At 55.4% G+C, this 12982-nt stretch overlaps 1 protein-coding gene across 1 annotated transcript; it reads left to right on the plus strand.

Annotated features, from left to right (window-relative positions):
• The first annotated feature begins 8782 nt into the window (after window positions 1-8782).
• LOC133920401 (galactan beta-1,4-galactosyltransferase GALS1-like) lies at window positions 8783-11877 on the plus strand. The gene is made up of 2 exons (XM_062365023.1): window positions 8783-10042; window positions 11532-11877. The coding sequence occupies exons 1-2, from the start codon at window positions 8811-8813 to the stop codon at window positions 11875-11877; spliced, it is 1578 nt and encodes a 525-aa protein (XP_062221007.1). The 5' UTR covers window positions 8783-8810.
• Window positions 11878-12982: the final 1105 nt, after the last annotated feature.

Genomic DNA, 12982 nt, shown 5'->3' on the forward strand with positions numbered 1-12982 from the left:
GGGACCGCCTCCGGCCACTTGGTGAACTTGTCGATAACGACATATAGGTACGCATAGCCCCCGACTGCTCGGGGGAATGGACCCAGAATGTCCAAACCCCAGACCGTGAAAGGCCATGACAGGGGAATGGTATGAAGAGCCTGAGCTGGCTGGTGAATCTGCTTTGCATGGAACTGGCACGCCCTGCAGCGCCGAACCAGCTCGGAAGCATCCTGGAGAGTTGTAGGCCAGTAGAAACCTTGCCGGAAGGCCTTCCCGACCAGCGTGCGGAACGATGAATGGCCACCGCACTCGCCCTCGTGGACCTCAGCGAGAAGATTGCCGCCTTCTGCCCGGGAGATGAATTTCAGGAGGACACCTCCTGCGCTACGCCGGTAGAGATCCCCATCTACTATGGCATAGCGTCTGGACTGCCGAGCAACTCTTTCGGCAGACGCCTCATCCCCGGGTAGGAACTTTTCTTTCAAGTACCCTCGGATGTCAGACATCCACGAGGCATCTTGAGAACATTCGGCGAGCACAGCGCACTCGCCGGACGGCGGCGCCCTGACGGGGCTTCCCACTGAGGGCACCGCCGGGGTCCCCTAAATTGAGTTTGAGGTTTCCCCTTCATCCTGTTCGGCAGGCAAGACGGAAGGCCGTGCGAGTCTTTCTTCAAAGACTCCGCCAGGGACGCGCGCACGTGAGGAGGCCAGGCGAGAGAGCTCGTCGGCCAGAGCGTTTTCGCGGCGAGGGATGTGCCGCAACTCGAGGCCATCGAAGCGTCTCTCGAGCTTCCTGACCGCAGCCACGTACGCCACCATTTGAGGATCCGTGCACTGGTACTCCTTGGATACCTGGTTGACGACCAGTTGGGAGTCCCCTTTGACCAGGAGGCGACGAATCCCGAGCCCCACCGCAGCCCGGAGGCCGGTGATGAGACCTTCATACTCCGCCATGTTGTTGGATGCGCGGAACTGCAACTGCACGACGTACCGGAGCTCTTCACCTGTTGGGGAGGTGAGAACCACTCCGGCCCCTGCGCCTTTAAGCGAGAGGGAGCCGTCGAAGTGCATGACCCAGTACCGGGGCGCGTCGCGCCCGGGATAGGCAGAGATCTCTTCTAGGACGACGTAGGGGACGGGCGTCCACTCTGCCAAGAAGTCGGAGAGCGCCTGGCTTTTGATTGCCTGGTGACTGACGAAGTGTAGGTCGAACTCTGCCAGCTCTACTGCCCATTTGACAACGCGCCCTGTGCCCTCCCGGTTCCGGAGAATGGGCCCCAGTGGATACGTGGTAACCACCGAGATCTTGTGCGCCTGAAAGTAGTGGCGCAGCTTCCGGGAAGCGACGAGCACGGCATAGAGCACCTTCTGCGCCTGGGGATACCTTGTCTTGGCTTCCCAGAGGAATTCACTGACAAAGTACACCGGTCGCTGCACCCGGCGGGCCCGGACGGCGGCTTCACCCGGGGGGCTGCTGCAGCCCCCAGGCTCGGCGGCACGGTCGGGGCTGGCCGGGCACGCGGGCTTGACTCCCTGGCTGGGAGGAGCAGCGTGCTCGGGCTCGACCCCTTGCCCAGGGGGAGCCGCGAGGGCAGGTGAGTGGTCAGGGGCCTCTGGGAGCTGGGACCCAGCACCCGGCCCTGAACACTCGTCGCGCTCCACCACCAGCACTATGCTCACGACCTGAGGAGTGGCCGAAACGTAGAGCAGTAGGGGCTCACCTTGAGAGGGGGCCACCAGCACGGGTGGCGAAGTAAGGTACTTCTTTAAGTCACGAAAGGCCTGCTCGGCCTCCGGCGTCCAGTCAAAACGACCGGATTTCTTCAGAAGCTTGAAGAGGGGGAGCCCTCGCTCCCCGAGCTTGGAGATGAAGCGCCCGAGGGTTGCCATGCAGCCGGCGAGACGCTGGACCTCCTTGAGTCGAACCGGGGGTCGCATTTGCTCGATGGCCCGGATCTTCTCTGGGTTGACCTCGATTCCTCGGCCAGAGACCAAGAAACCAAGGAGCTTGCCCGCCGGTACCCCGAAGACACACTTCTCCGGGTTGAGCTTGAGGCGGGTAGAGCGGAGACTGTTGAAAGTCTTGGCAAGGTCCTCGAACAGGGTGGCGCGGTCTCGGGTTTTGACCACGAGATCGTCGATGTAAGCTTCGACGTTGCGGCCAACCTGCGAGTTAAGGGTAATACGAATAGCGCGCTGGAAGGAAGACCCAGCATTGCGCAGGCCAAAAGGCATTGATATGTAGCAATAAGTCCCCACCGGAGTGGTAAAAGCAGTTTTTTCCTCGTCCCCTATGGCCATGCGAATCTGGTGATACCCAGAGTTTGCATCTAAAAATCACAAAAGATCGCATCCCGCGGTTGCATCTATAATTTGATCAATGCGAGGTAAGGTGAAGGGATCTTTAGGGCAAGCCTTATTTAGGTCGGTGTAGTCCACGCACATGCGGAGCTTGCCGTTGGCCTTCGGGACGATGACTGGGTTTGCGAGCCAGTCGGGGTGGAGGACCTCTCGGATAAACCCGGCGTCAAGGAGCTTGCTAACCTGCTCGCGGATAAACTCCTGGCGCTCAGGCGCCTGCCGCCGGACCTTCTGCTTCACCGGGCGGGCGTCCGGACGCACCGCCAAGTGATGCTCGATCACCTCCCTAGGGATCCCGGGCATGTCGGACGGTTGCCAGGCAAACACGTCTGCGTTAGCCCGAAGGAAGGAGACGAGCGCGCTTTCCAATTTGCTGCCCAGGTCACCGCCGATACGGATGACCTGGGTAGCGTCTTCGCCCACCACGAACTCTTTCGTTGGAACAGAGGTGTCGGCGGCGAGTCGGGGTTTGGATGAAGAGGGTCCCGGGCCCCCTGTAGAGCCATCGACCTCGGCCTGCGCTGAGACCAGAGCCATGTATGACTGCTCAGCGCAGGAGACGGCGCCGCCGGAGTCGGCGATCACGGAGATGGAGCCTGCGGGGCCGGGCATCTTAACCGTAAGGTATGCATAATGCACGGCCATCATAAACTTGGCGAGCGCCGGACGCCCGAGGATGGCGTTGTAGGGGAGAGGGAGCTCCGCAACGTCGAAGAGGACGCACTCCGTGCGGAAGTTGTACCGGCTCCCGAACGTCACGGGCAACTCGACCTGCCCGAGGGGCAGGGAGTGCCCGGGGGTCACTCCGCAGAAGGGGAGCGATGGCTTTAGGCGTCGGGAGGACACCTGCAGCTTCTCGAAAGCCTCCTTAGAGAGGAGGTTGAGGCCGGCACCGCCGTCGATCAGCACTCTGCCGACCTTAACATTGCAGATAGTGGGAGACACTACCAGAGGTAGCCGCCCCACGGCTGCAGTACTGGCGGGGTGATCAGCCATGCTGAACGTGATCGGAGCATCAGACCACCTCAGGGGCCTTGCGGCCTCCTCGCTCGGGGTTGCCGAGCACACCTCGCGTCGCATGACCTTGATGCCACGGCGTGAGCAAGGTGTGTAGGCGCCTCAGTCGATGAAGGCGACGGCGTGCTCGGGCTCCTGGAAGCCGAGCTCTGCGTTGTCGGGGGCAACCTCAGCATCGCCTCCTCCGCGGGACTCGTCGCGCTCCCTCTGGCGCTGCTCCACGAGTCCTTTGACCGTACGACATTTCGTGAGGTCGTGCCATCTGGTCTGGTGTATGGGACACCATTTACCTGGCTCGGGCCCCGCGGGAGCGGGGGCCCTCGCTGGAGTAGGAGCTCGGCCGGGGGCCGGGCTCTTGCTGGAGCCGGTGCCCTAGCTGGTGCCGGGGCCCTCGTGGGCACGGAGGCCCGAGGAGGAGCCCGAGCAGGGGCTCTGACGGGACATCGGTCGGCGCCCGGCCGGCGCTCTTGACGGCGGTCGGGCTCTTGCGGCACCCTGTGAGCGGGGACCTGGGTCGGCTCAACGGGAGCGGCCTCGCGCTTCCTTCTCTTCTTCTTTTCCCGCTTGTCGGAGCGGGAAGAACTTGGCTGGTCGGAGGCGGGAAGAGGAGCATGCCACGCCCTGGCCTCCGTAGCCTTGGCGCACTTATCGGCCAGTGCGAAGAGTTCCGCAGTGATCTCGATCTCGTGCGTACCTAGCTTTTTGAGCATCCGCTCGTCGCGGAAGCCCTGCCGGAAAGCAACAATAACAGCATGGGGGGCCACTCGCGGAATAGTATTACGAACCTAGCTGAAGCACTGTATAAAGCGCCGTAGCATCTCCCCTTCCTGTTGTTGGACGGCGTGGAGGTCGCACTCCAAACCGGGGCGCGTAAACGTGCCCTGAAAGTTGGCCACAAACTGGTGGCACAGGTCATCCCAGGAGCTAATAGACCCTGGGGGTAAGTTCATAAGCCAAGAGCGGGCGGAGCCCCTCAAGGCAACATGGAAATAGTTTGCCATCACCTTTTCGCTGCCTCCAGCCGCTTGGACGGCCGTTGTGTAGATCTAGAGGAACTCGACGGGGTCGATGGATCCGTCGTACTTCTCTGGCAGCTCGGGGCGAAACTTGGAAGGCCACCTGACCCGACGGAGCTCGGTGGTGAAGGCACGACAGCCGGTGCCGTACCCCGCAGCACGAGTAGGGGTCCTTGGTGGCGAGTGGCGGCGAGCCGGGGATCCCCGGTGGCCTTGGGCCGGGAGAGAGGAAGCCTGGTCCTCTGCCCCGACCCCCTGCCGGGTCTCCCGCTGGCGCTCGAGAGTAACTCGTGCATCCTCGTGGCCCCTCCGCTCGTCAAGGCGCAAGCGAAGGTCCCGGGCTTCGGACACGGCCAGGGGGACGACACTCCGCCTGGAGGCCCCTCGGCCCGTGCGGGCGTTGCCCGTTGAGGAGCCGGCTCTGGCGGCACCACGCTGAGAGGTGGTGCGATGACTCCCGGCCTGCACCTGGCGACGGGCAGTGCCGACCAAAGCGACGACATCTTGGATCCACCGGCCTTCCGGAGTGTTTGGCGTGGCCTGAACGGGAGGGTGCCTGAGGAGAGCATGCGCTGCAAGCAGCGCGCTCCCTGGGCCGGCCTCGCTGAATGCGAGCCTGCGCCGAGGTGGCACCCGACGTGGTCCAGAGGCGGACCTAGCGGCCGGGGTCCCGACCACCTGCTGGGGGTCGGAAAGTGCGTCGGCAGCGGCGGCGGCGACCCTAATGGGCCCAGCGCCTTGATCCCCTTGAGCGGGAAAAACCGCGCACGTGGATGGCGGCTGCTGCCGGTACGCAGCAGCGACTGGGCTTTCTCTGGCGTCGGGCAGCGCTCCGTCACTGGAAGTGGAGCCGGAACGCTGGAGACGGTGCCCACCAGCCATCTTTTCCTGTGGAAAAAAGCGAAACAAACAAATCCAGGGATATTCCCCCCTACCTGGCGCGCCAGCTGTCGGAGGATGAACTCCTGTCGCAGGGATCCCGAGAGACCCCTTTTTAGAGATTCGGCCGGGGGGATGATCCTGAACGAGCTTGTCTGGAAAATAAATGGGAACGAAAATAAATGCAGTGGCTGGTGGGAGATGATCGTCCTAGTGCGAGAAAGATGGGTGCACCGGGGTTTAGACAGGTTCGGGCCGCACAGAGGCGTAACACCCTACTCCTGTGTGAGTGCTATATCTATCCTTGAGGGGAATTCTTCAAGGATGTATCTGGTTACAGGGGTGAGCTGTCTACAGAGAGCTTGAGGCTCTCGTGTTCTAGCTTGGCTTGAGCTTGTTTGTGATGTTCTTCGTCTTTTGATCTGGGCTTCGGGTGCTTCTTGAGGGCTTCCGGATCTGAGGCAGAATTCTTCAAGGATGAGTCGTGAGTCGTGTGTTGTGAGCTGTGAGCGTGTGCTGTGAGCGTGGTTTTATGTATTCTCCATCCTTTTCTTTTATAGGCGCGCCGACCTCGACTTATCCTGAATGGGAAAGAGGGGGCGCACGTACCAAGGTGCCACGGAGAAAGGCGTCATCATTCCGTCTTGGCGAAGTGACAGGGGCGGTGGAAAATTGCGGCGTGCATCCGACCACCCGCCACTGTGGAGGTCCTCCGGCGCCATTAAGAGGGCCCACCGGGCAGCCGCAGAGGTGCCCGGTGCGCCCACCCTGTCTTGTTCTTCTGCCAGGGCAGGGTGGCAGGCGGAGCGCTTCGATTCTGGCAACGTTATCCCGAGGCACCCGGGTGAAACGGGACGAGACCCGTGCATTTAATGGACCCACGCCCCCCTGCCAGAGCATGGCAGGGTCTGACACTAGGGCGTGGGCAGCTGAGAATTTCAGGATATCAGGATGTCAGGCCACGCGTGCCTATTAAATGCAGCATTCGCGTCTTTGACTGGCTGACACCCCGGCGAGGGGACCCTTTGGGTCGTCGAACGATCTTGCGCGAACCTTCGGGGAACCGAGTCCTCGGGGGCTGCCACGTACAGCTCCGAGCACTCTCTCCCGAGCACTCCGGTGAGACCTTCGGGGAACCGAGTCCTTGGGGGCTGCCACATGCAGCCCCGAGCACTCTCTCCCGAGCACTGGGGGAAACCTTCGGGGAACCGAGTCCTCGGGGGCTGCCACGTGCAGCCCCGAGCACTCTCTCCCGAGCACTGGGGGAACCCTTCGGGGAACCGAGTCCTCGGGGGCTGCCACGTGCAGCCCCGAGCACTCTCTCCCGAGCACTGGGGGAAACCTTCGGGGAACCGAGTCCTCGGGGGCTGCCACGTGCAGCCCCGAGCACTCTCTCCCGAGCACTAGGGGAACCCTTCGGGGAACCGAGTCCTCGGGGGCTGCCACGTGCAGCCCCGAGCACTCTCTCCCGAGCACTTCCTTCCCGGTACTTGGACTCCGCGGATCATCGGGGAACTGGGGTGCTCGGGAACCAGAGGCGGCGGCCCCGAGCACCTTCTCCCGGGACTTAGCTTCTTCTTATCTCGCAGGGCGGACCTCGCGGGATGGTGACGCGTGGCGGATGGTCGGCTCGGTCTCGGGACTCAGGGACCCCTGGTTCCTGATACACCGACAGGCCGGCTACAAATTACACAAACCCGTGAAACACAATTTCTATGTGTAAGACTGCTCGAAAATGATCCTGTTTTTCTATTTTGCAGGATCTTCCAGACGAGCCTGGAACATGGATTATAAGTTTTTTAATTCAAAAAATATACTCTATTTTGCAAGATAACCCGAATATGAACGGTCTCACCAAATGGTAAGTTTTTTCGATTCAAAGGCTTAACCGTCTAGTCGATATTTTTTTTTTTGCCAACCAGACGGTCGGGGGCTAGAGCTTTTAGATCTATAATTTGTTTTTGTGCAGCATACATGTTTTAGTTCTACCCGATCGATCATATTGTTAGGATGAGGTCAAAATTACTACTTGGGCAGTGTCAAATGTATAGGCATCAGAGGGATAACGACCACGAGGCCACGAGAGAGCTTGGGGGCTACTGTCAGTGTAAAGAATAGAAGGGTCCCCTATTTTGAGGGCCTATACCAGCCAATATCCAATTGCCAGACAAATTTTTCCTTGAACAGGGCTCATCACGCGACCAGTCTGCATCTTGCGACCAGGATCCTTAACACATAAAGGATTCTCTCGACAAGCTTTCACTGGTCGCGGGATAGGTACTCATCAAACCAGTCTATTCTCATTAAATGCATTTCACTCAAGTGTTTTCCTTCCTTAGCTACTCCTTTCCAACGGACAGGCCGTGACCAGTGTAGTGGTGTCATGCTTCGTCTCGTAGCATTAAACGTTACGGGATGGGCTCGCAGGCGTGATGGGATGGGCCATACCGGCTGACCGAGGTGGCGTAGGTGTGGAGGTGTACAGCAAATGGGATGGGCTCGACTGCCTCATCGAAATAAAAAGGAGCATATGTGCAGCCCAAAGGGTGGGAGGTTTAGATGAGTATGGATCAGTAGAAAATGACCTACTTGTAAGTTCTTTTTCTCGCTAGTGTATAAAGAGAGGAGGACCCGATTTATAAAGGAGGTAACTCATATGTAATCAATTCATAAACTCTAATAACAAAATACACATAAAGTAGGACTGTTATCCTAAGAGAGTTCTGAATATGAATAACCCATGTGTTCTTGATTTCATCACACATGCAAACACACATACACCGCAAGTGTTGTTCACGCGTTCCTCGACCGGTATACTCCGAAATCATTATCAGATATTAACCCTCGACACGCTTTATTTTGAAGCTCCCCTGCCCCAACATCGGCTACCAATGGTCTATAACCTATCCCACGACCGACGGTGGCCCTAGTGTTTCGCCGTTCTGCTCCATGCCCGTCGACCTCCCTCTAAGGCCACAGAGTACAAATTTCTCGCTGAAAAAGCTTGTCAGCGGAAACTCGGAACTCTCACCTCTATTCTCTGGAGGAATTTGAATGTCCACTGAAATTTCAGTCACTTGAGCAATATGAAGTATGCTATTTTAAAGCTTATTCCGACGTGACAATACATAAGTAGGTAAGAGTTCACCAATGACTATATAGGATTAGTATGGACTTTTCACTTGCGTATAACTATGGAAGAAAATAATGTTATCATTAAAGCACGACGATAAATAAGGAAAAGTATAATGGCATTACTTAGTGTTGGTTGTATGTGCCAAATTTGGTTCCACCTTGAGAAGCCGTGGTAATCGCCAGCCCACTAGCCAGGCAGCCACCGTTACGACTTGCCCCAACTCTGGGCTGGCCATAACTCGCCAGCCTTGACTGCTGCCTGCTGCTTCGAGGCGCGGCCTCTATCAGTCGGCGCGCGTCCACAAGCATCTCTCTCCCCTTCCCTCCTCTCCCAAACTGGCCGGCCGGCCCGACCGATTCCCACACCACCCAACCTCGTCACCTTCCTTCACCCCACCTCAGGTGAAGGGGGAAAAGCATGGCGTGGGGGCAAAGGCCAACCATGAAGTATAAACAAAGAAAAGATGCGGGAGGCGGCAGAGGCAGAGGAGGCGCGTCGCTTGCGATCCGGTGCGTGGACATGAAGTTGTTCGTGGCCTCGCTCGCCTTCCTCACGCTGTTCGTGGCATTCTGGCAGCTCCAGCCCTACGGCTTCTTGCTCACGGCGGTCCGCTCCTCCTCCCCCTGCTCCCTCCTCGCCACAACCGCCGCCAACCTCCCGTCTTCTAACGCCACCGCTGAAATAGCCACAAACACGAACCAGCTGGCCACGACTGCTACCACCACTACCGCTGCTGTCCCCGTGCGGTTGGCAAGGGCAGCGCGGCCGACGCGTCCGGAGGACCCGAACAAGTGGGTGCTCCGGCCGTACGGCAGCGCGGCAGCGCTGTTCGTACAGATGGGGGCGTACCGGGGCGGGCCGCGGACGTTCGCCATCGTGGGGCTGGCGTCCAAGCCCACCCACGTGTTCGGCACCCCCTACTTCAAGTGCGAGTGGCTGCCCAACCCCACCGCCGGCGACCCCTCGCCTCGCCCCGTCAGGACCAAGGCATACAAGATGCTCCCCGACTGGGGCTACGGCCGCGTCTACACCACCGTCGTCGTCAACTGCACGTTCCCCTCCGAACCCAACGCCAGCAACGCCGGCGGCAAGCTGCTCGTCCACGCCTACTACTCCACCAACTCCCGCCGGCACGAGCGCTTCGTGGCGCTCGAGGAGGCGCCGGGGTCCTACGACGAGTCCCGCTTCAGCCCGCCGTTCCAATACGACTACCTCTACTGCGGCTCGTCGCTGTACGGCAACCTCAGCGCCAGCCGAATGCGCGAGTGGATGGCCTACCACGCGCGCTTCTTCGGGCCCAGGTCGCACTTCGTGCTCCACGACGCCGGCGGCGTCAGCCCGGAGGTGAGGGCGGTGCTGGATCCATGGGTCAGGGCCGGCCGGGTCACCGTGCAGGACATCCAGGCGCAGGCGGAGTACGACGGATTCTACTACAATCAGTTCTTGGCGGTGAACGACTGCTTGCACCGGCACCGGCACGCCGCCAATTGGACCTTCTTCTTCGACGTCGACGAGTACATTTACCTACCGTATGGGCAGAAGCTCGATGAGGTACTCGGCAAGCTCTCGGGTTACACGCAGTTCACCATCAAGCAGAATCCCATGTCCAGCAAGCTCTGCGTGCAGGATCCAAGCAGGAATTACTCAAGGTTTGTCTCGCTGTTTCATCTTATGTGCACACCCTGGTTTGATTGGCAACCAAGCACGCGTTAAGCACACAAGAAATCAATAATATTATAATATAAATAAAAAAATCATAGAAAAAATAATTAAAAAATAAAAGACTGATGATGCAATTCTAAAACTTCTCAATTAAGATAGCGAAAACATACATTTTGCATAGGAAAAAAATAACATAGAAAGGAAAGGAAAGAAAATGGTAGAAGGACGAGCTAACCTCGGACACGTGCAGCATGGCGAAGCAGGCTCGGAGTTGGATGTGACCTACGAGGCATGTGGGGTGATTGGTTGTTCCATTAGGGGAGGGAATCAATGGATTTGATTATGTTCTATAATCAGTCAGGTTCAAGTACGAATTTGAGTTATGTGATTAAGACACATGAACAGTAATATGTTATAAGCTTATTTATAACTCTTGTATTTTATGTCTAATTATTATAGAAGATATATACCGATTCTAATTATTGGATATAGATTAAGAGAAATAATGGTATATTAATATCTTTTAATGCTGATAATGCTTATTAATTACATATTTTTAAATTGCTTGGATGTTTCCAAATAATTGAGAGTGGAGGAAACGAGAATCAACTTTGTTTGTGAACCATTTGATAGTGTAAAATATACAATAAAAATTATTTGAATCTATCATAACTCACTCATTTATAAGAGTATAGATATAGATTCATGCAGACCTAGCACCATTTTGTATTGAAAATTGGCCAAGTTGCCACGGTTCATCCTAAATTCACGCTTGTAGCTAGGCATCATGTTCAGGATATGAAAAAACAATGATTTCTGCTGGGTTGGTAGCACTCCCGATTTGACAAACATACATTCTCTGATTAAGAAAGCAAGTCGGTGGTTATTTGTTTATACAATTTGTTGACTAGTTCGGTAATGTGCTGTTTGTGACTGCAACCCTTGCATGAGCCTGGTTAAACTCTTCCTTGGTCAAATTGTGTCCTCAATGGTCAGATGTGATCGGGTCGTCCTTTTTGTTCTGCAAATTTCACCATTGAACCATATATCGTAGTAATCCATTTTTAGGTTTGAAAGGACAGTAAGTCGCAGTGATTCTATACATGGAATTATAGAAAGTTGTCCTGAAAAAAGAAAAGGACAGTTTTTAAGGTATACAAGCTGGAAAATGCTGTACAAATGAAATGTTCTTATCACTGACTGTAAATTTCTTTAAACAGCCCTGAGGAAATAAAACTGAAAAAGATCTGCACGGGCGCCTTATGTACCGCTTTCACTAACTGATTGGCCTGGCACAGAACCATTGTAAAATAGCTGTTGATAAGTTATAATTCTTCGGTTAAAAAATTTGTGCTATATTTCGTTTTGGTATCTTTGGATGAGAAAATTTTATTGATTCATCTGTTTTATGATAGGTTATTATTTAGTTTGCCTCTTACAATTCTATTCTAAATCATCTGTCTGCATGGTTTGCAGAGAATGGGGATTTGAGAAACTCGTCTTCCGTAACACGATCATCAAAGTCAGGCGGGATCGCAAATACGCGATCCAGGCCCAAAACGCATACTCAGCTGGCGTGCACTTTTCGCAGAATATCTCCGGGATGACAGCCCACGAGACAGAGGGCCTGATCAGATACTATCACTATCACAACTCCATCAATATCATTGGAGAGCCTTGCCGAGAATTTGTGCCGATGACGGTAAATGGCAGCAGAATTATGTTCGAGGGAATCCCCTACGTGTATGACGATAACATGCAGCGATTGGCGGGTGAGATCAAGCGCTTTGAGAAAGAGACCGTGGGATCAGTTCAAACATAGCAAACAGGCAAATCTGGCAATAAATAACCATTTGATATTCGTTGGGATGCCTGATTAATGTCAAACTCACTCTTCTGCAGTTATAAAAAGTATAGTGCGCTGAGTCTTGCCGATAATCAGATGGGAGAGCCTGTTAGGAGCCTACTCCGTCTCCCACTACTGCTGTGTGGCGACTACGGGCGGTGCGAGGAAAAGCTCAACACCGATGGAAGGGGATGGAACTCGAGCTTAAAGGCCGGTCCAATGAGGAGTCCGACCACCTCTGAGAACTCGAGGAGGAGGATCAGGTAATCGCCTGCTCTATCACACGAGCAACAAGTCTAAGCACACACGACATAGAAACTGGGTGAGAGCACAATATATTTTGATGTTTTCTGACTTTTTATAATGCAAGGAGTAACATGCAGACATTGTCTCTCAAGAGCAGTAACTCACACCATCACACATGCTAATTACAGTGAATTAAAGACTGGCAACAGCTAACATGCAACGAATTAAGCTTTTACTTAACTCACGTAAATGCAATTGGTAATAGCTATGCACATGCAAAGAAATGGCATGCAGTATTAACTCATAACATACCAGGCGTGCGATGGGCATGTACAGCTGGCTAGGGGCGTTGGCATCAACCAGCACATGGTAACCATTCTCGTCAAGCTGCCTGATGTTTATAATGTTGGTGGTGAGCTGGCAAATGAAGTACATCACCGTGAGCGCGCAACGCTTGCCAGTCTTGCAAGAGAACAAGATTGTGATGCACCCTTGATGTCGACGACAGAGTCATCACAGAACTTAATGGTGCCCCAGATTCCAGAGTTGATCTCGAAGATGGCAGCGCGCGACCCGATCATGTGGTTCGTGGTGCCAGTGTTGAGATACCACAACCGATCATCGCGGTCCTTCTCTCGATCCAGCTGTGCGAATATATTCGCCTTGACCAGCTTGAGAGGGATGCATCGCGACGGATGGGATGTCGGCACAACATGTTGCAGCGGAGTGGACATGGTATGTGGTGTGACATAAAACTTGTTCATCAAAAACGTGGGCAGTAGTCATCGCCGTCAAGTGGGCCTCGGCCCACTTCGGTTTGCTACTGCAATCCTTG

This window comes from Phragmites australis, chromosome 6 (assembly GCF_958298935.1).
Source record: "Phragmites australis chromosome 6, lpPhrAust1.1, whole genome shotgun sequence".
NCBI lineage: Eukaryota > Viridiplantae > Streptophyta > Magnoliopsida > Poales > Poaceae > Phragmites > Phragmites australis.